The sequence below is a fragment of the Eptatretus burgeri genome, chromosome 12 (assembly GCF_056783735.1).
Source record: "Eptatretus burgeri isolate ZD-2024b chromosome 12, Ebu_testis_v1, whole genome shotgun sequence".
Taxonomy (NCBI): Eukaryota; Metazoa; Chordata; class Myxini; order Myxiniformes; family Myxinidae; genus Eptatretus; species Eptatretus burgeri.
The window spans coordinates 100,224,355-100,248,784 of NC_140972.1; the positions used below are offsets into that span (position 1 = coordinate 100,224,355).

General features: G+C 46.1%; 1 protein-coding gene across 1 annotated transcript in view; it reads left to right on the forward strand.

Annotated features, from left to right (window-relative positions):
• BTAF1 (B-TFIID TATA-box binding protein associated factor 1) overlaps positions 1-24,430 on the forward strand; it is a 242,387-nt gene that overhangs the window by 183,860 nt on the left and 34,097 nt on the right. The window contains exons 24-29 of the mRNA XM_085849152.1: positions 4,835-4,956; positions 10,111-10,278; positions 11,571-11,648; positions 15,536-15,665; positions 15,774-15,915; positions 19,322-19,452. Of these exons, the coding sequence (XP_085705278.1) occupies positions 4,835-4,956; positions 10,111-10,278; positions 11,571-11,648; positions 15,536-15,665; positions 15,774-15,915; positions 19,322-19,452 (771 nt within the window). The remainder of the gene's footprint in view (positions 1-4,834; positions 4,957-10,110; positions 10,279-11,570; positions 11,649-15,535; positions 15,666-15,773; positions 15,916-19,321; positions 19,453-24,430) is intronic.

Here is a 24,430-nt window from a genome sequence, read left to right on the forward strand (position 1 = left end):
CCTTCCATCCCTCTCAACTCTCCCCTCTAGTTCATGTCTTGAAATATTAAAAAATACAACAAAAAATACCTTTTACCTCACGTTGTAACCCACATAAGGACGTCACTTCCTGTACCGACTCTTCCTCTTCCTCTTCTTCTATCTCTTCCTCCTCCTCCTCCCCCTCTTTCCTTCATCCCGTGTCTAAAACATCCCACTGTTACAACGTTTCTTTCCTCCATTCTCTAAATTATCCATTATTGCATCCCCAACGTAATGTCTTTAATCACATCTCTGACTTAAATATTTTTCAAATCCCAGTTTGTAATGTATGTTCGTGTTCCATCATTCGTCCTTTTTTTTTTCCAAATCGGTTCCAATTCACATCACCTCCTCACATCTACCTCCTCCTAACCCCTCACCTGTTATACCCTCTCCTTACCCCTCTCATATTGCCCCTCATCCTACCTCTGCTCTTGGCACCTCTTCGCCGTCTTCTGCTTCAGTATCAGCTCCTCCTCTGTTGTCCCAAAGTGTGTAGTGTTCTAACATCTGTGGGCTCCATTCTAACCACACTCTCAATCAGTACACTCATCACCACAAACATGCTCCTTCCTTCCTCTCAGCACACCTCCACCTCCTCCCAACCCCTCAAATCGTGTACCTCCCCCTGCCTGCTCCCTTCTTCACCATACCTCTACCAAGTCTCATTCTTCCCCTCTCTCCAACTCTCCAACTCTCCAATCGCCCTCCTGCACCTTTGACCATGCCTGCTCTCATCATCTCCCCTCCCTCTCAAAGCAACCTTCGCACTCTTCCCCCTCACAGCTTCCCTCTCACCTTTTTCAAAAACTCCCTCCTCAAACCTTCCCCCTCACCCTTCTCCCTCAACTCTCCCCCCTCGTCCTTTTCCCTCCAATCTTCCCCTCACTCCCCCTTCCAAAAGCTACCCCTCTCCCCTCACAATCTTCAACTTCCCTCTGCCCCTTCTCTTATTACTCCCCACTGCACCTCAACCCATCACCATCGAGCATTTTCTCCTCAGCCTGCCCTCTCCCTTAGCTCTTCTATAACCCCCCACACACTTTCAACAACTCTCCTTACCTCCACCCCACCCCACTCCTCCCTTATCCTACCCTCCCCTTTCCCTCCCCTACACCCAAAGCCTCCTCCCCTCCCTCTTCCTTAAAAGTGTGGATTTCAAACATCCGGGGCCTTCACTCAAACCTGACAAATCTTTCCATACATGTTGTCACTAACAAATCAGACATAATCTGCCTAACAGAAACTTTCCACCCCCAAGACGTGTCTGACTCCCAAGTATCTCTCCCTGGTTTCTCCCTCCTCCGGTACGACAGACCTGAACCTCGTCCTGGTGGAGGAGTTGCTCTCCATCAACAACTCTATTACTCATTATCCATGCTCTCCCCCACACCCCCAGGAATACCTCTGGCAACGGCTTCCCCTCCACAACTCTCTGGTAAGATGTCAAAGTAAACATCTCTCCAGCTGTTGTTAGAGATCCACCTCAGTGCCATCGTGCCTGGCATTTCAATCAGGCTGACTGGCAGGGACTTCAAGCAGCCATCAAACTTCTAGACTGGTCCATCTCTACTTTCTCTGACATCAACTCATCCTGGGAATTATTTTAAAGAAACTTGCTCTCTCTCAGCCATATATTTATTCCACCTCGTCTTCAGTTGTCCTATCCTTCCTCCCTCCCAAGTTACACTGAAGATTGTGGTGAGGCAGTTGTCCTGAAACAACTTCCCTTCACGTCACGGAAGGCTAATCCAACTGAAGGCAATCTCAGTTCCTTCCACAAAGCTCGGAACAAGTGTGCGTGTGTGTGTGTGCCTGCGCGCACACCCTCAGGAGAGCCAGAAAACAACATCTTTCCAATCTCAGGTCTTAACTCTCAAACCTGTCTCCTTCCTCCAAATTCTGGTGGCATCTAATTAACCTCCGCCATCGAAGATGGACCGAGGTTACTGCTTTTACCCCTGTCTGTTTGTTTGTTTGTTAACAGTATTACGGAAAAACTCCTGGATGGATTTCGACGAAACTTGGTGGGGGGATTAGGTATGGTCCAAGGATCATGCCATTAGATTTTGAACTTGGTCCAAAGTCCAATGTGGCCGCTATGGCGGCCATTTTGAAAAAATATATGAATTTTTGTTTTTGCATTTCTACATGTTTTAAGTGATTTCCAAGCAAAAAAAAATAACATTTTTTAGAGAAAAAAAAAATCAATTTTGCAACTAGTTTTCAAAAAAATTTCGATTTTATTTGAAAAATATTTGAATTTTTTTTTTTGCATTTCTTCATGTTTTAAGTGATTTCCAACCCCAAAAAAATTGTTAGAGAAAAAAAAAACATTTTGCAACTTTTTTTTTCAAAAAAAAACATTTTTTTTTTTTTGGGCATTTCTACATGTGCGTTGATCTAGTTTAGTTTATTCAATCGTGGTTCAGTAGAGTCTGATCCGTTTTGACCGACAATGAATAGGATATCAGGTTCACTTAAGTGACCCAGCAGTATTGGCGGCAGAGGTTTTGCACTCCACCGAGTGCTTCCCCTCCAGTTAAATCTGTTTTTGGTGTATGTTCCCCCTCCAATCCCGCCCCTTACCTCAAATGACCGCACTGCTGATACCGCACGTGAAAAGGCTGGATGCCTAAACTCTGTGTTTGCTTCTAAATCCTGTGTCCCAAACCCATCGCTTTATGTACCCACCTTACCCAGTCACACCCAACTGTTGATGGACTCTGTGTCCTTTTCTCCTGAGAAGGTGGAGAGCTTGCTGTCAAACCTCGACTCAGATTCTGCAACTGGTCCAGACAGCATCAGCCCACGTGTCCTTAAAACCTTCTCCTCTGCTCTTGCTCACCCTCTCTTTGTTCTATTCACCCTCTCATTTGCTCAAGGTCATCTGCCATCTGCTTGGAAATCAGCAAACATTACTGCCCTGCATAAAAACATTGCAAAAACAGATCCCTGAAACTACAGACCAATCAACCTTCTCCCAATCATCAGCAAGGTTATGGAATCCATCATCGCTTCAGACATTAAATCCTTCCTCTTCGACAAGGGCTTGATTTCCGATCATCAATTTGGTTTCAGACCAGGCCACTCTACCCTGGATATGCTGCTTCTGCTCTCCCAACAAATGGATGGAGGTCCTCAATGCCGGACATGAAATCAGAGCCATATCCCTCGACATATCACGTGATTTCGATACAGTCTGACACCCTGCCCTGCTCACCAAACTCTCTTCCAATGGCATCCAAAGCCATCTCCACTCATGACTCAGACTTCCTCTCCTGTCGCAGTCAACGTGTGGCCCTAAATGGAGTTCTTTCATCCCCTCTTCCTGTCCAGGATGGAGTTCCTCAAGGTAGCGTTCTGAGCCCTGTTCTTTTTCTAGTTTTCATCAACGATCTCTCCGACTCTCTGGAAAATCCTCTTTATCTCTTTGCTGATGACTCCACCCTCTGCCGTACCATTTGTCATCCCTCAGACCGGCAAGCAGCAGCCTCTTCACTCTCTGCATATCTGCATGAAATACAAACTGGTCCAACACGTGGAACATGTCTTTCAATCTGGACAAATCTCACACTCACTATGTCTCTCCAAATGGACCATCTGGAGCCCCCCCCCCCCCCGATCTTTCTCAACAATCCTCTTGAAGAAATCCTTTCATTCAAGCTTCTGGGTCTCACTATCTGCCATGATCTTTCCTGGGAAAGCCACATTTCCAAGCTGGCCTCCAAAGCCAGTTGCCGACTGGGAATCCTCCGTCGTGCAAAGTCCTTCCTTGGCACATCTGAGCTCCTGGCCACATGCAATGTTTTTGTCCGCAGCCTGATGGAGTACTGCTCTCCCCTCTGAGGTGGAGCTCCTGCCTCTCACCTTTCTCAGCTTCACACTGTGGAAACCATGGCATTTAGGATCATTGACATCTCCCGCGATGAGACCGAGTCTTTGGGTCTCTCACTCTCTCACCGCAGGCAAGTTTGTAGTCTTTCTGTCTTCTACCATCTTCTCTCCGGCCTAGCCCCCCATGCTCTGTCTGCAATATGTCCCCTCCATATGTCCACAGGTCACTCAAGGTCCGCCAACAACTCCCTTTTCTTTCTTTCTCAATGTCGTGTGCCCCTCCCCAATCACATCTGTTCACTGATGTCCATCCAGTAAGCTGATGACGTATAACTTGTACAATACAACGTTGATGCTCATTGAAGAGTTGGAGTGCAGAACATACCAGATTGTGTACCAGAACGTGTACCAGAACGTGTATCAGAGTGTGTACCAGACCATGCCCCAGAACATATATCAGAATGTGTACGTACCAGAGCATAACAGAACAAAAAGAACAGTGGAAAAGGAGGAATTACACCAACAGTAGGATTAAGGGACAATTGGAGGAACAATGGGTATGAGGAAGAATGGAATGAAGGATCAGCAGAAGAGGCACAGGGGGTGAACACCACCATGATGGAGTTACCATCCCAAGTGTGAGCTTTACGGGCATCTTCTCTCCTTTGTTTCTCTTTATTACTCATTAATGGAATCACTTCTTTGGGTCTGTCCGATTGTTCCCTTGTCTCCACACTTCAAGGTTCAGGCAAACCATCACCACTGATTGTTGTCTAGCGTACCTTCCTTGAGCCTTTTATTCTTTTTATTGTCTGCACGCAGCTTTCCTCCCTTGTGCATTCCACATTTCTTGTTCTGTCCCCTTCACCCATTGTTGTTTTACATGTTTTGTCTTTTTTTTTTCTGCAGATTTTTCATGAACCTCGGTTTGTATAACAATGTCCAGTTCACCCTCGTGAAATGTTTTTCTTTTCAGGAGGGAGTAAACTGGCTCGCGTTCTTGAACAAGTACAAGCTCCACGGTATATTATGTGATGATATGGGTCTGGGAAAGACATTGCAGTCAATTTGCATCCTGGCTGGAGATCACTACTCTCGGTGAGACCTTTGATTCTTCAAATCGTTGTTTTGTTCACTTGAACTGAATCGCTTCATACCTTCTGTTTGTGCACTGTTATCATATGCTCTGTATTTGTGAACCTCTTGTTGTTGTTGGAACAGTACATTTCACATTGATAGGCGAGATTGCACATTCTTACCCAGGAATATAAATTGAATTGCGCTAATGATCGCAGCGTGACATTACGTAACCCGGTTACAAGGCCTTTAAGGTTGTGTGACAGCGTTGTAGTGTTAGTCATATGCCATTTTTGGAGGCATTCCTGTGGAATGAATTGGCTAGCATTGTACAACAATATTGACTTATTTTTTTTTTACCTTGACCTAACTATCGGACATTTTACACATTTTTCACCAAAACTCCACAATTGGTTGTCCGATCAGATTTAAGTTGTCCTCTCGATAGCCGAGAGCAAGGCGCATTTACGCTTCCTTTTCATCATACCCCTCCAGGTTAAAGGTCAAGCTCAAATGGCACTGAAAAAAAAAAGAGCGTGTTTTTTTGTCATCGCTCAATATTGACAGTGTGAAATCTCAGATCGTTTGGCCTTCCAAGATGTTCTTGTATCATAACAGCGTACCTGCACTGAACTTGTTCACCTCGTATTTGTTTCGTATTCTTGACCTATTTTTTTGGGATTGTGACCTGATTAACAAAAAACATCTTTTTGATCATAACTTCAATAATTTTCCTCCAATTTTCACGATCTTATGGTCTATGGGTAGACGAGCAGAGTACCCAGCCTCTGGATAGGTCACGTTTGCGAATTACTTGCTGAAAAAAAGTATAGTTTGTGTTTTCCATTGAGAACCTCATAAAGGTTCTCAGTGGTCTAAAGGGTACGTTCTAATAGTAGTTAGTGTCTCAGGGGTTGAAAGGTTTTTTTTAATCTCTCAAGCATATAAAAAGGGTCTAAAAAGGTCCAAGTGATCTCAACCTCTAAATGGTTCAGGGTCCAAGCTGTCTAATCTGTCTGAAGGGTGTAAGGGGTCGAAATAGTGTTAAGGTCTAATGGGTCTAAAGGGACTTAAGGGGTATAGAGGTCTAAAGGTTATAGTGGTATAAAGTGTATAAAAGGTCAAAGGTGTCCAAAGTGTTGAAAGAGTCTCAACAGAAAAAGGCTTCTTAAAGGGTCTTGAGGGCTTGAGGGTATTTGGGGTATTTGGGGTCTTATGGGTCAAAAGGGTCTAGGGTGTCTTATAGGGTCTACGGGATTTTATAGGGTCTATGGGGTCTTATAAGATCTTGGGGTTCTTTTGGGTCTTAATGTTTTTGGGGGGTCTTAAAGGGTCTTCAAAGCTCTTCAGGTGTCAGCAGTCAAAAGGATCGATAGGTTTAAAAGGTATATTCCAATTGTATGTAATTAAGAGACATGTGTACTCAGGGTGCAACTGATGTCCAAACAGTACGTAGTTAATAGACATGTCATCACATGCTGCATGGATGGACAGACCGTGTTTTTCGTTTTTCTGTATATCAGTTGTAGATTGGGACACATTTCCTTGATTTACACTCTGTCAAAGGGCGGAGTAGCTCCTTGTGAACCAACGACATCTGGTGCCCAACTGTGTCTGCAGATGTCCTCCTGCATTTGGGTTACTATTTTCTAGGAGTTTGGTGGCAGGATTTGCACTCCGACCACCATAAAACACTTCATTCCGCAAAACCCACAAATGCAAAGAAAACTGAAAAACCACAACCGTCGGAGTACCTCCTGTGCTGCTGCCCTTCACAGGGCAGCTCACCGGATGACGGGATTAGGGCAGAGCCTTCGTGACCCCGATTCCTTGATGATAGGAGGAAAAGCACGGGATAAACTTCCTGTGTCCGATTGTGCGGTAGTGTGTGGCGGAGTGGTGCTGACGTGTCATCCACCAAACGGCGGTCTCCTTGGGTTTACCTAAGGTGGTCCCTTTGGGTGGGTGCCCGGAATGTCCTATCCCTAAGAGAGGATGATGACCTGTCTCTGTTATCTTCTGACCTCAAGCGTTTGAACATCGGTATTGCAGCACTCTTTGAGGTTCGGTGACCGGATAGTGGAGAGATCATGGCAGGAGGTTACACCTACTATTGGACTGGTCGCTCTGATGGTTACAATGATCAAGGAGTTGCTGCAGCTGTGTCCAATTAACTGACTATTGATAATTGAGGTAACACCGGTCAACAAGCGTATTATGAGGGGAAGGATTCGTCACTCCTTGGGTGTCATTTACCTGGTCTCTGCAAATGCCCCGACTGAGGCGAGTGATCTCACCGTGAAGGACGCATTGTATGTTGCGCTCAAGTCTGTGGTTAATCAGTGCCCCAGGCAAGATACTCTTCTCGTCTTGGGGGATTTCAATGCATCGACTGGCATTGATAGGGATGGTTATGAGACATGTGTTTGTCCCCATGGATGTGGGACTGTGAACCAGAATAGCACTAAGTTCCTTGACTTTGCAAGAAGTTATGGACTTGGGGTGGCTAGTTCATGGTTTCAGCGCCCACAGGCTCATCGCTGGACTTGGTATTCCAATGCTGGTGATGTGCAAAGGTGATTGTTGATTGGCCATGTGCTCATTGACGGTCGCTGGAGGATGATCCAGAACTGCAGGGTCGACTGGAGTGCTCAGTTCCTCAATAATGACCACCGGCTTGTTGAAGCAACTCTGAAGTTCCAGCTTAAATCCAGGAGAATGGTACCATCCCAGCCTTGGCTGGATGTTGGCAAGTTCAAGGATGAGAGGGCAGCTGAGGAGTTTGTGAACAGGCTGAGTGGGGATTTGGGGGAATTGAGTGCTTTGGGGAAATCCTAAAAAGTTGTGGGGTGCCTTCAAGACCACCATCTTTGATGTTGCCAGTAGATTTCTTGAAACTCACTGGAGTGAGAAAATGAATTTTTTTCTCTCAAAGGGCAATGGATACCATTGACCAGAGTAGCAGAGCCAAGCTTAATGGCAGAGCTGAGCTTTTCAGGGAGTTGAGGCGAAAACTGTACGTGTACTGAGGGCGGACAAGGAGGGCTAAGTGTGAGGAATCTGTAAGGGTGTAGAGCATCACCTATGTTCCTCCAAGCCCATCCCTTGGTGTACTACAATTAGAGCGGAGGGTGGTGGGCTCTTCACAGAGGAGTTCGAAGTGAAGGCCCGCTGGGCTGCTTACTTTGAGCGGCTATGCCAGGCTGACCCACCAGCTGTTGAGTTGGATGTCAGGGGTGTTACTATCCCTATTGCTGACCCTCCAATCAACTGAGGTCCACCTTCATTTGTGGAATCGCAGGCTGCAGTGAACCGGTTGAAATGAGGAAAGCTCCTGTGATCTGTGGCATCCTTGCTGAAGTTTTCAAGTCTGGCGGAAATGCTGTACTCGTGTCCTTGTGTTCTGTTCTGTGCTCTGCCTGGAACACAGGCATCATCCCAACTGAGTGCAAGAGGGGCCTTGTTGTCCCTCTCTGGAGAGGGAAGGGTGATTTCCAGGACTGCAACAACTACTGAGAGGTGACGCTGCTCTCAGTGCCGGGCAAGGTCTTTGCTCGGATAATTCTCGATAGGGTTCGCCACCATCTGCTTGAGTTCCAGCGGCCAGAGCAGTCAGGCTTCACACCAAAGAGGTCAACGATTGACCGTATCCTCGATCTTCGGGTTCTCACTGAACGCAGACAAGAGTTTCAGCAGGGGCTGCTTTGCTTGCAGCTTATGTTGATTTCTGTAAAGTGTTTGATTCAATGAATCGGGATGCCCTCTGGAGGATTGTTGGTCTTCATAGGGTGCCACCAAAACTGATCGCTCTGATGTCTGAACTATATTCTGGTACTGAGAGTGCTGTGAGATGTGGTGGTACCATCTCTGACTTATTTCCAGTTGTTACTCTAGTTTGTCAGGGGTGTTTACTGGCCCCTACACTTTTCAGCGCTTGGATGGACTGGATTCTGGGGAGGTTGTTGGAGAGATCAAGCTGTGGTGCATGGTTTGGGAATGTCAAGATCTCTGCTCTTGATTTCGCAGATGATGCAGTAATCTTTGCGGAGACTTGAGATATCCTTTTGGGAGCCCTCGAGGTGCTGAATGAGGAGTCGGAGCCGCTGGGATTACGGGTTTCCTGGGTCAAAGTTTACTTATTTTCACTTACCTTCCTCGTTCAAAATTAACTTACCTTGGCAGTGATATTCATGTCTCTGCTGACTGAAACGGAAGTCAAAAGACGTCTGGGTTGTGCCTGAGGAGTCATGGATTTACTGTATCATGGGGTGTGCCGCTGTCGGTACCCGTGAAATAGCACTAAAGTCCAAGTCTTCAGGTTGTTGGTGCCTCCAGTCTTGTTTTCCGGATGTGAGACGGGCTTTGACTAGGGATCTGAGATGGAGATGCAATTCCTTTGGTTCTACGTCTCTTCGGAGAAACCTTGGCTATCGCTGGTCGGACTTTGTATCCAACGAGTGGTTGCTGAGAGAGATTCAAATGAGATTTGTTACCTGCATAGTCTGTGAGCATCATCTGCGGCTGTAGGGCCATGTGGTTCATTTTCCTGATGCTGATGCTGCTCACCAGGTTCTCTCAGCACAGGAGCCTCATGAGTGGAGGAGGCAATGGGCCAACCACGTGCCTCGAGGTTGCAGCAGGTTGATCAGCATCTCAAGGAGATTGGGGATGTGACCGGCATCTGCTTGGGGGATGGCCAGACAGAGGCCCCTGGAGTACCGGTGGAAAGTGGACGCAGCGACGCGCTCCTCCGGTGCATGCTCCTAAACCTGACCTGACCTGCCCCTAAATGGTGATGGTCAGGGTCATATGGCGGTCCGAAAAATATCTGGCCATCATTGTTTCACAGAATAAGGGTAAATCACGGGTGAACACCAAGGGTAAGCTGGGGGAGGCTGCAGGAGGAGACTTACCCTTCATCTTTGTATTTCTCATAAGTTGTCTCACAATAAATATTTTACCTGTCACAAAGAGAAGGGAAGTTTTCCAAACAAGAATTGAGATGTTTCCTCCCATACCTCAGGTGTCTTATTTACTTTGCCCTCCTGCTTCCTTATCGAATCTGGAAAGGCAGTAATTTAAATCCTGGTTTTTAAAAGGCCTCGTCATTTGCCTTTAGGTGCATTTCATTAAACAGATACATAAGTTCCTGTTCTTATTATTCTGATGTCACAGGACTGAGGAGCACAAGTTGTCCCATTCTGTTGAATGTGCTCCACTACCCTCACTTGTTGTGTGCCCTCCAACCCTCACCGGCCACTGGGTTGATGAGGTGCAGAAGTTCTGCTCACCAGAATACCTGCATCCCCTACACTACACTGGACCACCAGCAGAGAGAGCTCGGTGAGGAGTGGGAGGGTGGATAAATGGGGGGTGGGTGGGTGTTGGGAAGGAAGAGATAGTGAGTGTGTGTGCGTGCGCGCGCGCGTGCGTGCGTGTGTGCGCGTGTGTGCGTGCGCGCGCGCGTGCGTGCGTGTGTGCGCGTGTGCGCGTCTTCTGAATGTGGTGAATGTGACCTCCATTGGTTTGGTTAAGATTTTCTGTTCATGTTTAGTTTGCCGACAATGTTATTACCCCCATTGGACTTGGTCTGAAACGGGCGTTTATGGATCGAGTCTCGTCCGTCCGTGCATCGTTCCGTAGCCATATCTCAGCCATCTATAGACTGATTTTGTTCAAAATCGGCACAAGCACAGTACATGATGGCATAGACGTGCACTATCCCTTGCTTTTGCGATATGATCTAATATGACCAACTAGTAGACTGTCGGCCATTTTAATTGTTAAAAACACCCGATGTTGAACACGTCCTCAACCATTTCTCGGACGTGCATTTACTGATGATGTTCAAACTTGGCACACAGATAATGAACGATTGCTTACATATGCACGTCATTTTATTTTTGACATCAGATCCAGGATGGCCGACTGGGAGCTATTTTGTTACTTTAACGCGTCCCCAACCATTTCTTGGACATGCATCGTCCGATTTTGGTTCAAACTTGGCACAAGGACAAAACATGAGAGGGTACATATCCGGAAGATTTCGTTTTGCAATCTTGTCAAAGATGGCCGACTGGTGCCCATTGCAATTCATTGTTTTTCGCAATCTCATCTAAGATCGCTGAGTGGTGGCCATTTTGTTGATGTGTACACATATTGATGAAATGTTATCCTGTTTATGTAATTCAGTATGTCTCCCCCAAAATATATGAACATTGAATCCATTCTGTGCAAAATTTGCATTCCCAATCGGAAACATCATACATGTCATGTGACCAACTCGCTCACACATAACGACATGACCCACATCATTAATATTCATGACAGAATAACCCAATCGTATGCAATCTTTCATGTCACATGACCACTCAAGTCAGTTGCGCATGCACACAAATCTTGTAAATACGGATGAGCCCTTTAACTCCGTACAATAAAATTACTAAAACCACGGGGGCTATGACATTTTATGTCTTTTTCTCCTTGTTTGAATGATCCATTTTGTTTTGTAGAATTGTTACAGGCCTCATTGTATGTTGGGTGTGGATAGTTGTTGGTGAAAACAGCAATGGAATAGTTTCTAAAATAGAACTGTTTTTTTTATGTTACACTCAGTGCCTCCTACTGCTCTCCAGGCTACAACGTTTCATCAAGAAACACAACCTGGTGGTCGCTTCTTATGACGTGGTGAGAAATGATATCGACTTCTTCAAGTGAGTTTGTGTGCTTTCTGAATTCACCGAATCCTTTTACATATTTGGAAGTTGTAAGAGGATTCTTTGTGTTCATTGATTTTTTTAAAATTTTTCTGATTAAACTTGTAAATGAGAATCCTCATGGTATGTAGCTGCTGGATTGAGCACTGGTATATTCATTTCAAAGGCTGGTAACACAAAACCATCTAACTTGGTATCAAGTTTGTTCAAATGATTTATTTCAGGCACCACCTCTTAAGTGTGACACCTGTGTAAATGAAACAACTTCTCGGAGGTTGGTTTTATTTGTATGCAATGTTGAGGCTCATTGAGGAGCTGGAATGCAGATTATAACAGAACAAAAATAACAGTGGAAAGGGAGGAAACACACCTTCCAGCATGGGAGAGGGACACCTGAAGGAACAATGGGTATGAGGAAGAATGAGATTAAGGATAATCAGAGGAGGACATGGGGGGGGGGGTAAACAAACTGGACACAAGCTCAACTCAAACATGGCAAGAAGAGAACAGGGATTAAACAAAAAGGAAAAAGAGGCAAAGGGAGAGGGGACAAAATGCAACAACCTGGAAAGAAAGTGTTGAGCTTGGGGAGGATGAATGAGGGTACAAAAATTGATTTTTTGAGGAATGAGGAAAAGAGGAACAAATGAGTGGAGGTGAGCAGTGAACTTTGATTTTGGGAGTTTTACAAAAATAGGTTACTAGCAGATCGGAGATGGTAAGCCAATTCTAACGACCTCCGATCTTGCAGAAACCTGGGGGACCTTGCATTTGGGTGGGGGGCGGACATGAGGGAGGCAGAGCGAGGAAAAAGCAGAGGGTGTATGACAAGAAAGGAGGTGGTAGACCACAGAGACCGCTGACCTGTCTGTGATGTGAGAGTACCAAGTCCAGAGATTTGGCTTCTTTGCGGGAGATTCCAATGATTTTGAAGGCCTTGGTTTCCATTGTTTCCAAGTTCAGATTGGCCATGGAAAAGACCTTGCACGACGAAGGATCAAATGCTCGAGATGTGTCCAGAGAGACGGCTCTGATCTCATTTCTAAGATTCACGGCTTCCATCCATTGTTGGGAGAGTAGAAGCAGCATGTCCAGGGGAGAGTGACCAGGTCTGAAACTGAACTGATCTGATCTCAGGCCATTGGAGAAAAGTAAGGATTTAATCTCATCTGCAGTGATAGATTCCAAGACCTTGCTTATAATTGGAAACTAATAGGCTTGTAGGTTCTAAAATGTTGTCAATTTAAGATTCCACATAATCGAGGACAGAAATGTGATGCGAGGACCCCAACATGTATTACCCCCACTAACCTTTCCTAATCCAACTATCATGCTTGCTATTTTGTGTTTCCTCCTCTCTCCCTTCCTCTTTTCTTGTCTGTTCATTCCCTTGATATTTGTCCCACTGTCAGACCCACCTTGCTCTTCCATCAACATCATTCTTGGAAACAAAAAAAAAACATTTGGTTCTGTCGATGCAAATTTCTCCAAAATTAGCATAATGGGTTGAAGTGTGATGACAAAGGGAAAATGTAGCCAATTAAGCTTGATTGATAATTAACTTGAAACTTAAAGTTTTTTTTATCAGAGCATAATGTGTTGTTATAACCCTTTAATGGGAAATTAATTCAAATACAACATGGTAATTACATCTATGTGCTCGAACATGCATCTCGTGTGTGTGTGTGTGTGTGTGTGTGTGTGTGTGTGTGTGTGTGTGTGTGTGTGTGTGTGTGTGTGTGTGTGTGTGTGTGTGTGTGTGTGTGTGTGTGTGTGTGTGTAATTTACATATATACATATATACACACATATTGTTTGCATTTTAAATGACCTTATATCTCTTTACTCTATTGGAAGGTTACTAATCTGCCAAGTAAAACACCACTCTTCCTCAAAACAGATTGGCCTTCCAAATAATCTGTCATCTTTATTCAGTAGAATAGAATTATCTATTATTCTATTTTGCATATTAATATTAAGGGATTGTCATTGATAAATAATTATATATTGGCATCTGAAATTCTGGCTGGAAGCTGTAGTCCAGCTTCAATGGAATGTGTCCAGTGTCCAGATGTGTAGATAATGTCCAGATATCTGCTCGAATTCTTATCACCTTCTGATCGTAAATTGTTCTCCAACCCTTTGAATTCAATGTGACCTCCGACTGGCCGCTGCAAAAAGGCTTTGAGTGATGTTTTCCCCGAACCGCAAAACTTCAGCCTCAGCAGCTTCCATGTCTCAACATTGCCAGATATCATTCCATGATCTCACCCTCCCCACCTTTGCTCATTATCAAAGGAACTCAAGATCCATGTACTATTAGGATCAGAGGATAAAGCGTGTTGCTCGGTAGACCCTGCAGTTCTGGATTATCCTCCAGCGACCATCAATTAGCACATGATCATTCCCCTTTGCCACTCTACCAGCATTGGAATACCAAGTCCAGTGATGAGCCTGTGGGCAGTGAAACCATGAACCAGCCACCCTAAGTCAATGACTTCTTCCAAAGTCAAGGAATTTCGTGCTCTTCTGGTTCATAGCTCCAGACTTATAGGGACTAACACGTCTCATCACCATCCCTGTCAGTACCAGTTGATGCATTGAAATCCCCCGAGACTAGAAGAGTAACTCGCCTGGGGCACTGATCAACCATAGACTCGAGCGTGGAATGGAAGGCTTCTTTCTCTGTGGGATTACTTGCCTCAGTTGGCGTATATAGAGACTCGGGAAATGACACCCAAGGAGTGACAAATCCTTCGTCTCATAATACGCTCCCTGACCGGTGTTACCTCAATTATTATTGGAGTCAGCTTGTTGGACACAGCTACATCAACTCCTTGGGCATGGTAACCACCAGAGTGACCAGACCAATGGTAGATTTAACCACCCGCCATGATCTCACCACTATCCAATCTCCAAACCTCAGAGAGTGCTACAATACCGATGTTCAAATGCTGGAGCTCAGATCATAGCCAGAGACAGCTCATCATCCTGTCTTAGGGATAGGACATTCCAGGCACCCACCCAAAGGGACTGCCTCAGGTTGCCCTGAGAACACCGCCGTTTGGTGGACGACACCTCAGCACCACCCTGCCACACACCGCTGCAGTCTGACCCAGTAAGTGTTACCCAATGCCTTTTCTCCTATCATCAAAGAATGGGGGTCTCAAAAGAATGGGTTTTTATGTGTTTTGCGCAATGAAGTGTTTTACGTTGGCCGGAGTGCAAATCCTGCCCCCAACCTCCGAGAGAAAGGTAACCCATTGCAGGAGGATGTCTGCCGATGCAGTTGGGCACCAGATATGGATTGCCTTTGGCTCACAAGGAGCTCCTCCGCCCTTTGACAGATTTTGTTTTTAATCCTGCTTGGTGCTCATATCCATGCACCCTCCTCACCAGGAAACTTGGTGGGGGAGACGGTTTAGTCGCCGACAACCCGACCTTGAAAGGGTTAGTTCAGGTTTACATGGTACCTGTGGCAAGTCACAGATCCCATCTGGCCTGACCTGACGATTAGTATGCAGGATACCTGGACAATTACAGCTTTATGGCAAGACTGTGCTTTAAAGCCAAGTAATCCAACTTTTGATGAGGGGTTGCTATTTGCTCATCAGAACAAGAATATATTTTAAACCAAAAAATTATTTCCGTTTAGTTTTATTCGCAGAATGAATGTTGATTCGGGGAAATCAGATATCACAAACCTTGTGATGTTTGTGTTCATGAGGGGTCATTGTGTTCATGTTTTTTTTCTGAATAATAGTCTTTTTTTCCTGTCGAAATATTTTTTGTGAACCATGAAACGAAAAAAACGTTAAACCAACAATTTAAATGTAGGACTTGTTTATGTAGAATTTAACTTTGTGTTCTTCTGTCTGTTGTAGAAATATTCGCTGGAATTATTGCATTTTGGATGAAGGACACATCATCAAAAATGGAAAAACTAAGCTCTCTAAAGCTGTGAAACAAGTGACGGCAAACCATCGGCTCATCCTCTCAGGGACACCGATACAGGTTGTTCCACCACTGGCTTTCACTTTTCGAATGACGTTAACCTCACTACGTTTCCACTTGTATGGTGCTCACATCTTCCACCTCCCTGTTTCTTTTACAAACCTGTAGAACAATGTACTGGAGCTCTGGTCTCTGTTTGACTTCCTCATGCCAGGCTTCCTGGGCACAGAGCATCAGTTTGCCATGCGCTATGGAAAACCGATCCTCGCCAGCCGGGATGCCAAGAGCTCATCACGCGAGCAAGAAGCTGGTATGTTCAACAAGCTGCACAAGTGGAAAATAGTGTTCATGGCTGGAATCCTGCAACATAAAATGGTCAAGTAACTGCAAAGTGTGTTATTACATCCACATATTGCTTGTGGAAGTAAGCTGCATGTGGGAAGAAAGGTGTGTGTGTGTGTGTGTGTGTGCGTGCGTGCGTGCGTGTGCTTGTGTGTGCGTGTGCTTGTGTGTGCGTGTGTGTGTGTGTGTGTGTGTGTGTGTGTGTGTGTGTGTGTGTGTGTGTGTGTGCGTGCGTGCGTGCGTGCGTGCGTGCGTGCGCGTACACGCGCGCACGCGCATACGTACATATTATATATCAGATAGTACCTCTTCACTGGAATGATGACTGTGAACCTTTGTCTCACCAGCTATTGTTGCAAGGGTTTTGTTTTCTTGGAAGTGCTTGCCATGCATCCACTGTGTCCATATTTTATTTTTGGAACAACTTGTTCAATGCTCCAAAAACTGTTCAATGCTTGGAATGGAACAGTTGGGAAAAACATGCAGGTGCATAAATTGTACGCACTTTAATAATTAAAACCTCCCCGTGTATCCCTGTGTGCGGGATACCGTGTGGCGATGGGCTGTAAACTTGAAGGCTTTCACGAAAGAGCATGAGACGAGAGTGTGTTGTTTCCTTGTGCTTATCCTGTGGTGATGTCCCTTAAATCGTGGACCTGCATCCGTTGTTTCATTTTTATATTGATGAACTTTGAATATCAACAAAAAAAGTGGAAATTCGCAAAAAATTTTTTTTGTTGTTTTATACATTGTCGAGGCTCGTGTGAGAACACACAACTCAACAAGGGGGGCAGGAGACAAGAGGGGTGGAGGGGGAAGGACAAAACAGTGGGGAACAGGAGATCCGTGGAAGGGAGAGGGATGGGGCTGGAAACACGGGGTAAACAAGATGGACAACACAGGGACTTTCAGGACCTTACACAACAGGGACTTTCAGGAAGGAAGGCAGGGAATTTGAAGGAGGTGGGTTTGGGGTGGATTAACAGGGCCAGAAAAGATCGTGGTTTTGGATGGGGTAAGGTGAGAGGTGGTGGTGAACAGCTGTTTTGAAGACCTGGAGGGAAGAGTGGGATTGAAGAGAGTGTGGGAGTTTATTCCAAAGACAGGAAAAAAAGAGGAATGAAAGAGTGAAGTTGAGCAATGATTCTTGATTTTGGTAGTTTCACCAGAAGGGGGTTGCTGGTGGACCTTGAGCGCCCTGCGGAAATATGGGGGGGGGGGACATATCGCAGACAGAGCAAGGGGGGCGAGACTGGAGAGGAGACGTTAGAAGACAGAAAGACCACCGACCTGCCTGTGGTGAGAGAGTGAGAGACCCAAAGACTCAGCCTCACCGTGGGAGATACCAATGATCCTAAATGCCTTGGTTTCCACAGCGTCAAGTGGGCAGAGGAAACGAGAATTCCCAGGACGAGTTTATGTCAGAGAAAGTAGAGATGCGAGACCAGTCTAGAAGTTTGTTGGCTACTTGAAGTCCCTGCCAGCTGGCCTGAGTAAAATGCCAGACTCTACGGTGCTAACGTGGTTCTCTAATAACAGCCAGAGAGATGTCTACTTTGACAAGCACGTGGTCAGATGAACCGATTGTAGCGGAGGAAGAACAGCAGATATTTTCAGGGAAGTTGGGCAAAATTAGATCCAGAAGAGATGGGGTACCGTTGGTTGAGATCCAGGTCGGGAAGTTGACAGATTGTGTCAGTCTGAATGAGTCACAGACGTCTTGCTGGAGTGCCATAGCAGGTGAGAGAGAGGTACCCACTCCCAGCCATTTGGCATGATAGCAATTGCAGTCACCACATATGAGGACAAGAAGCAGAGGGTGCAGTTAGGAGGGATAGATTGGGGGGGGGGGTCGGAAAAGTGGAGAAAATAGGAACCGATGGTAATATAGGGAAAGTACAAATAAATACGATCGTACACCGAGACGGGAAAGACGGGAAGGTGTCAAGGAAACTCAGTAAGACAAGATCGAAGAAAACTCACAAAATAGCCCAATTTTTAAACAAAACCGAACTAGGAACACACAGTAAACATGTAGGTAAGAAAATAAACATTCAAAACGTGACAAATAACGACCGGAAAGTTCTTTGAGAAAGTGGGCAGAGACCCCTGAGAGAGCCAGCCATTGCCTCAAAACCCGGAACCGAAGTGATACTTGGTATGTCTGGGTTTTCAGTCTGAACCAGTTAAAAATTACCTTCATTATTTCGTACCTCGTATGTAGACAGTTCTTTAATCTACAAAATTAATGGGTTTTGTCTGAACATTTGCATTTCAACAAGATTTTCACATTTCAATAACATATTTGAAACATTATTGAATATTGCAGTAAATGGTGGTTAAATATTTTTTCTTCTCCCTCTCCTTTTGCAAACCCCAAACTGATGACTTGTGTCATCGCAAGTCAACCCTTTTACTTAAACTAGTGGGCCCGTTGGTCCGATGGACCAAATTTTCATTGGTCTTCCCAGCCTTGTTACATACCCGCCTGCTGTGTACTGCTTGAGCATTAGCTTGCCCTTTCACCAAGCCCTGATGTGCATGCAGGCCAATGCAGGGATTATATGTGTTCGTTATTATTATTATTATTATTATTATTATTATTATTATTATTATTATTGCCATATGATACTACTGTTCTTATTATTGTTGTAAATATTATTCACATTAATTAATATATGCTTTGTTGCAATGCTGTCATTGTTTTTGTTATTTATTTTTAAATTTGAATGCCATGCCGTGTAAAAGGACAAATTAAGCTGCTTTGTTTACAGTTCCTTAACATGGAGTGCATTTAAAAATATGGGAATTCTAACGGATTTTTTGGGGGGGTTAATTAACCTAATCCACTCAGGAGGTCATGATCATTTTGGTGTATCACATTCCACATCAGAACACTCGCAGAGCTCCACAAAAAACATCACACGCACACACACACGTCCTTGGGAACTTTTGGGTATTGCCCCCATTTTTTAATGACTCTTAACCATCCAGAGATGGGGCCAATAACAATGTACATATTGCATGAAGTTTCAAAACATTGTTGACGAGTTATCACAATTGGTGGATGACTTGGTTCAGTGACGAGAACCAGCCAAGTAGATTTTGGTTCATGTCCGGTTACAGATCCGTTCTGTGAATGGGATACAAACCGTAAACTGTTCAGCCTGGCAGAGGTATGTGCTCCATTGAGTGCTGTTCTAGTTATTTTCTGAATTTGTGGGACAGCTCCAACAAGGTTTGCACTTTCCATTGTCACAGACGTATCTTCGATAAATCCCACTGCTTCTGTCTGTGCACGGGTTATTTTGTGTCGATGTGCAAGTATAAATCACTTGCTCTCACTTTCTACATTTTTTTTTGCTTGTTTCAAGGGGTATTGGCCATGGAGGCATTACACCGGCAAGTGCTGCCTTTCCTGTTGCGACGCATGAAGGAGGATGTACTCCAGGACTTGCCACCTAAAATCATCCAGGATTATTACTGCAATCTCAGTCCACTCCAGGTATTCTTGGGAAGATTATTCGGTAGTGATTGTGTTGGCTTTCGGGTGAATCGGGACTTGCTTACTCTGCTTCTTATTTCTGGCAACTCTGAAATTGTTTGATTGTCATAAGTAGACTGGATACTGCTCAGTATATTGTCACAAGTACTGTCGACTGCATCTATATAAATGTTAGGTGGGTGACTGCATCTGTTTTCCTTCCATATCTCCTCTCTCACTGCTTTGCCCATCATCACTTCACTTTGTAAGCAAAAGTAAAAATGTCTTTCAATTCTGGTTATGTCATCCATATTTACTTACCACTATTCCATTTATGCTACTTGGAACCAGTCACAGGTATACTTTGTTCACCATGCTATTCCGGTGAATGTTAAGTCTTTCTGGTGAAGAGCGCTTCCAGCACCATTTCATCAAAATCAGTATCTTGGGTGTTGCCGCCCAAGGTACAGATTTTTCAGTGGTAGAGGAAAGGTTGACCGATGCTTTCAATCAACTTACACCATATTATGAGAACCACCTCTGTGCAAATCTATCTAAGACACAGGTGTGTACCTTCCACGTGAGAAACCGAGAAGCCAAGAGACAACTTCAGGTGAACTGGTCTGGAACAACAATGGAGCACTATCAGCATCCAGTTTACCTTGGTTTAACCCTTGACCGATGTCTTACCTTCAAGACCCATATTGAGAAGACAAAGGTGAACGTGAGCGCACGCAACAATTTTGTTCGTAAGCTCACAAACACACGATGGGGTGCTCGCCCACAGACCCCACGTTCCACTGCCTTAGCCCTCTGCTATTCTACTGCTGAGTATGCATGGCCAGTGTGGAAAAGATCCACCCATGCCAAGAAGCTGGACTCAGCCCTCAATGCTTCATGCAGACTTATCACAAGTTGTCTCAAGCAAACATATTGTGACGTCCACGGGACTTGAACAGTCCCGCCAACGTAGAATGAGCCGAAACGATGGAGGCGGTTTATTTATTTATAACCCAAACATGGCGGTTCTAATCGCTCTACCGCAAACGGGACGAGGAAGGGTGGCACGAGTCACTTTTCACTGAGTTGATGATGTTTATTTGTTTTTATTATTAACCAGAAATAACAAGACTCGGCAAGAAGAGGGATCCGGGGCGATTCGACGGGATGGTGTGGGATTGGGCGTGGGGAAAACACAGACAATTCCAATGAATATACAGATCTCAAACCCTCTAAGGCGCCAAGTACACACACACACACACACACACACACACACACACACACACACACACACACTCACACACACACACACACACACACACACACACAAAACGTTGCTATTTCTGGTGGTCAGGCTGGACCGTGGTGTGGACGCAACTGTCCCTGGATCAGTGTCGGACGAGCTGGCCTTGCTCTCGTCGGGGGGGGGGGCAGGATAAACCGTGGTGCTGTCGACCTCCTGGTCCTGGCCCAAGTCCGCTCACAGCCGCCAGGGAACCAGTTCTGGCGCCAAATTGCGAGCAGGAGAGGGAGGCAGGTCCGCCTGCCGTTCGACCCCGTACTCCGAGTCAGCAGAACCCCAGAGCCAACCAAGGTGAGGCACGAGGCTCAGCAAGGCTCCAAGACACGATGAAGAACACGATCGAATCAGCACAACAACAAGTATGCTTCCCGCGCAACAGCCTCCACACCAAAAAAACACGATCTTTTTGTCCCGATCTTCTTCCTCTTCCTTTTCGACCCCGAACAGAACCTTTTTATCCTCTTGTCCTCGTCACTTCCAATCGAGCCGTTTATTGGCCCACCGCCGTCGCCTTCTGCCAATCGTGATCACGGGGCGGAGCCATCCGCTGCACTGTCCTGTGACGTCACGGCCAGCCTCCAGGGACTACTAAAAGGGGTTTACGCAGACACACTTACCCTATCCCGTGTCCCTATCTAATTACGTGACAATTATCATTCCCCCCTTGAAGAAATGAACATTTACTAGACAACTTATCACCACTGAATTGCTACTTATTACATCGAGATCCTGGTAAACTCGAACAGCATGGCATACCTAATTAAACATCCTAATTACCCTTTGAATGCATACCCCCCCCTCAAATGTAACACTGCCCCCTCCTCTGGTACCGCAGCTCCTGCAAGGTATATCACAGGCGCTACCGTACCAGCCTTAACACTTACTGACTCACACCTAATTAACCTAACGAAATAAAGTAGGAGGGGCAATGGGCAGTGAGTCGCAGCTAACTTACCTATCCTGCTTAATGTACTACCCCCTTATGGCCTTATCCTCGCCTAAACAATCATTCGTTTTTTTTAATTTTTATTTTATTTTATTTTATCACATGAGAGCACTGAGCTAAGTTGCACACCATCTTCTGGATCATCGCTCTTGCCCAACGCTCTTCCAGTGATCTGGGGAGGGGAAACAAAAGGTTCCACAAAAACACAACACTTATACTTTACATTCCTACTCTAAGCCTTAACGACACTATTCACAGGATATTTACACTTGACTGCCTCCCCCAGTGGATGCTAATAGACCCAGCGTTACCTGGGGAGCCAATTTTCAAATTTGCTTGCCCCAAAATTATGCGGACATCATGCCCTTGCTGCACATGTCAAGTTGTGCGGGATCGAGTGGGACTTCACAACATCTTCACAACACTCACACCATGGTCATCATCACATTTCTAGGTAATGGTCCTCATTTTAATCATGCAGGCTGAATCCCGTCGTGGCCGTGGGGTGGGTTACCACAAGATGATGGGGGCATCTCAGGTGCAACCATGCCCACAGGTAAGCTTTAGTCCAACCCGGACGTTTCTCCGCCCCGCTCCCTTTGATTCCCTCCCCCCTGGTAGCCATCAGCTCTAATCCCGTACAACACTCTGGAAGGGGTCTCACTGGCTCCTCTGGCCTTCCTGGGTCGCCAAGGTCCTACCCGCCTTGGTCGCCCAACCAGACCCTCTCCCAGTTGCCTCCAGACACTGTCACCATTAGCCACCAGGTGGTGAATCTCCTTGAAGGGGGTCGCAATTCATGCTCACCGTGAGCTTCAGCAATCCCTGTGGACAAGCACATCATCCCCACCCACAAAACCCACATGACTCCACCACCCCATCGGCCTTACATGTGACACCTGCATTTCTAACACTTCCCCGACCATGACCTTCCTTGTTACCACACCATGTCCAATAAAAAATCAATGTGTGCACTATACATTTCACTTCTTAACTTAAAACAACTCACACACCACTTCTCACCCGATTCACGCACCAGCCATTGGACAGCCACTCGTGCCCGCTTTGTTACCAATTACCCACTGTCCCGATTGTCACTCTAAAACCCAGCAGAGCTTACAAACCCATGCCAATTTTCCCACAATTCATTTTTTTCCACCAAAGGAGGGCACTTCGCCACAATCTCAGCAGCCGAGCATGGCCGTATATGCTCAGCCCAATCTAGTCTCCCCGACCCCCGACAGTGATCTTCGGACCCGACCTATGAAAAGGCATCTCGGATAGACCTGGCGGTTCAGCAGGAGGATTGACCCTCTCCGAGTCTAAAAGTCTATTGGAGGGTCCCTCCATCGCCGGGTACCAGCAATATCGTTGCATGTGTCCTCTTCGCCCGCACCGGAAACAACTCCCCATAAAAGGCCCCCGTGGGTATCGGTGTAATGTCTCTTCCGGTTCCGGACCCCCTCGGCCATAATCGAATTGCTCTATTGGCTGGGCTGGACCCCGCCGCTTTGGCGCACTAACTACCGGATTACCCTTTATCAAACTCGACAGTTTCTGGCAAATTTCCTGAAACATTTGGGTAATGCCAATTTCTCCCAGCCCCTCTCCTTGATCCTGGATCTCTGCCTGTCGGACCGTCACCGATGGCCTCTCGGGCACCCGACCCGGCCGCCTCCACGAGGCCAGCCTGGCTGCGCACTCAGCCGCTCGGTGAACGGTGGGTGGATCCTGTAGCTCCACTAGCGCTCGGACCTCAGGGTCCGCAAGAGCAGCTAAAAATTTCTCTAGTGCCAGTCTGTCCCACGCCTCCACTGTAAGGTCCCGATACGCGATCCTGACTGATTGGTAAATGTCCTGTGCCAGCTCCTGCACTGTCTCACCCGGCTTTAATCTGCGGTGCTGGAGCTGGGCCCGCACCAGATCACAGTTTGCCGCGAACCCAAACCGACGGCTCAACGCCTCGCAAATGTGGGAGCTGGTCAACATCCCCTCCGCGATCACGTTTAACACATCTGCGGCTGGTCCCCGCAACGTTGCCACCAAATTCCCTGTACGTTCCCGCTCATTCCACCCGTTTAGTCGGGAAATGCACTCAAATTGCGTCAGAAAAGCTTCAACGCTCCCTGGCCCGTCGAAATTTACCAGGGGGATCACTTTTACGGTGGCCCGCTTCTCAGTTTCTCCCTTGTCCGAATCCAGCCCAGGGATCAAACATCCTTGTGGCTGCGTATCCAATTTCAGAGCCCACTGTGGCCAAAGATGTTTTGTGGTGAGGGTCTCATGGGTCAATTTTGCCTCCTGTTCCAAACGTTGAATGGACCGATTCACCTCTTCCCGCAGGATCTTCTGGGCCCGCACAACCTCCTCCAAGGCTCCGTCGCGAGTTTGTAGCTACTCCTCAACCAACCCGGACACTCTAATTACAAAAGACGGCTCTACCAGGCCTTTATCCAAGACTTCATCTTGGCTCATAATTTTATCTTGTTCGTCCAAACGACCCTCCAATCCTTTTACCTCCTCCGCCAAATTCATCCCTTGCTTCCTCAGCTCTCCCCACTCTTCAACCTGCAGCTGCATACGAGCATCCACACAGGCACGATGACGTTCCAGGCTTTCATCCACTTTATCAACCCGAATGTTCGTTGCATCAATTTTATCTACCAATTTTTTTCGTATATTTTCCCCCTCCAATGTAATTTCTACCTTTGTTTCCTCCAATCTATCCTCGAATTTGCTTTGTATTTCTC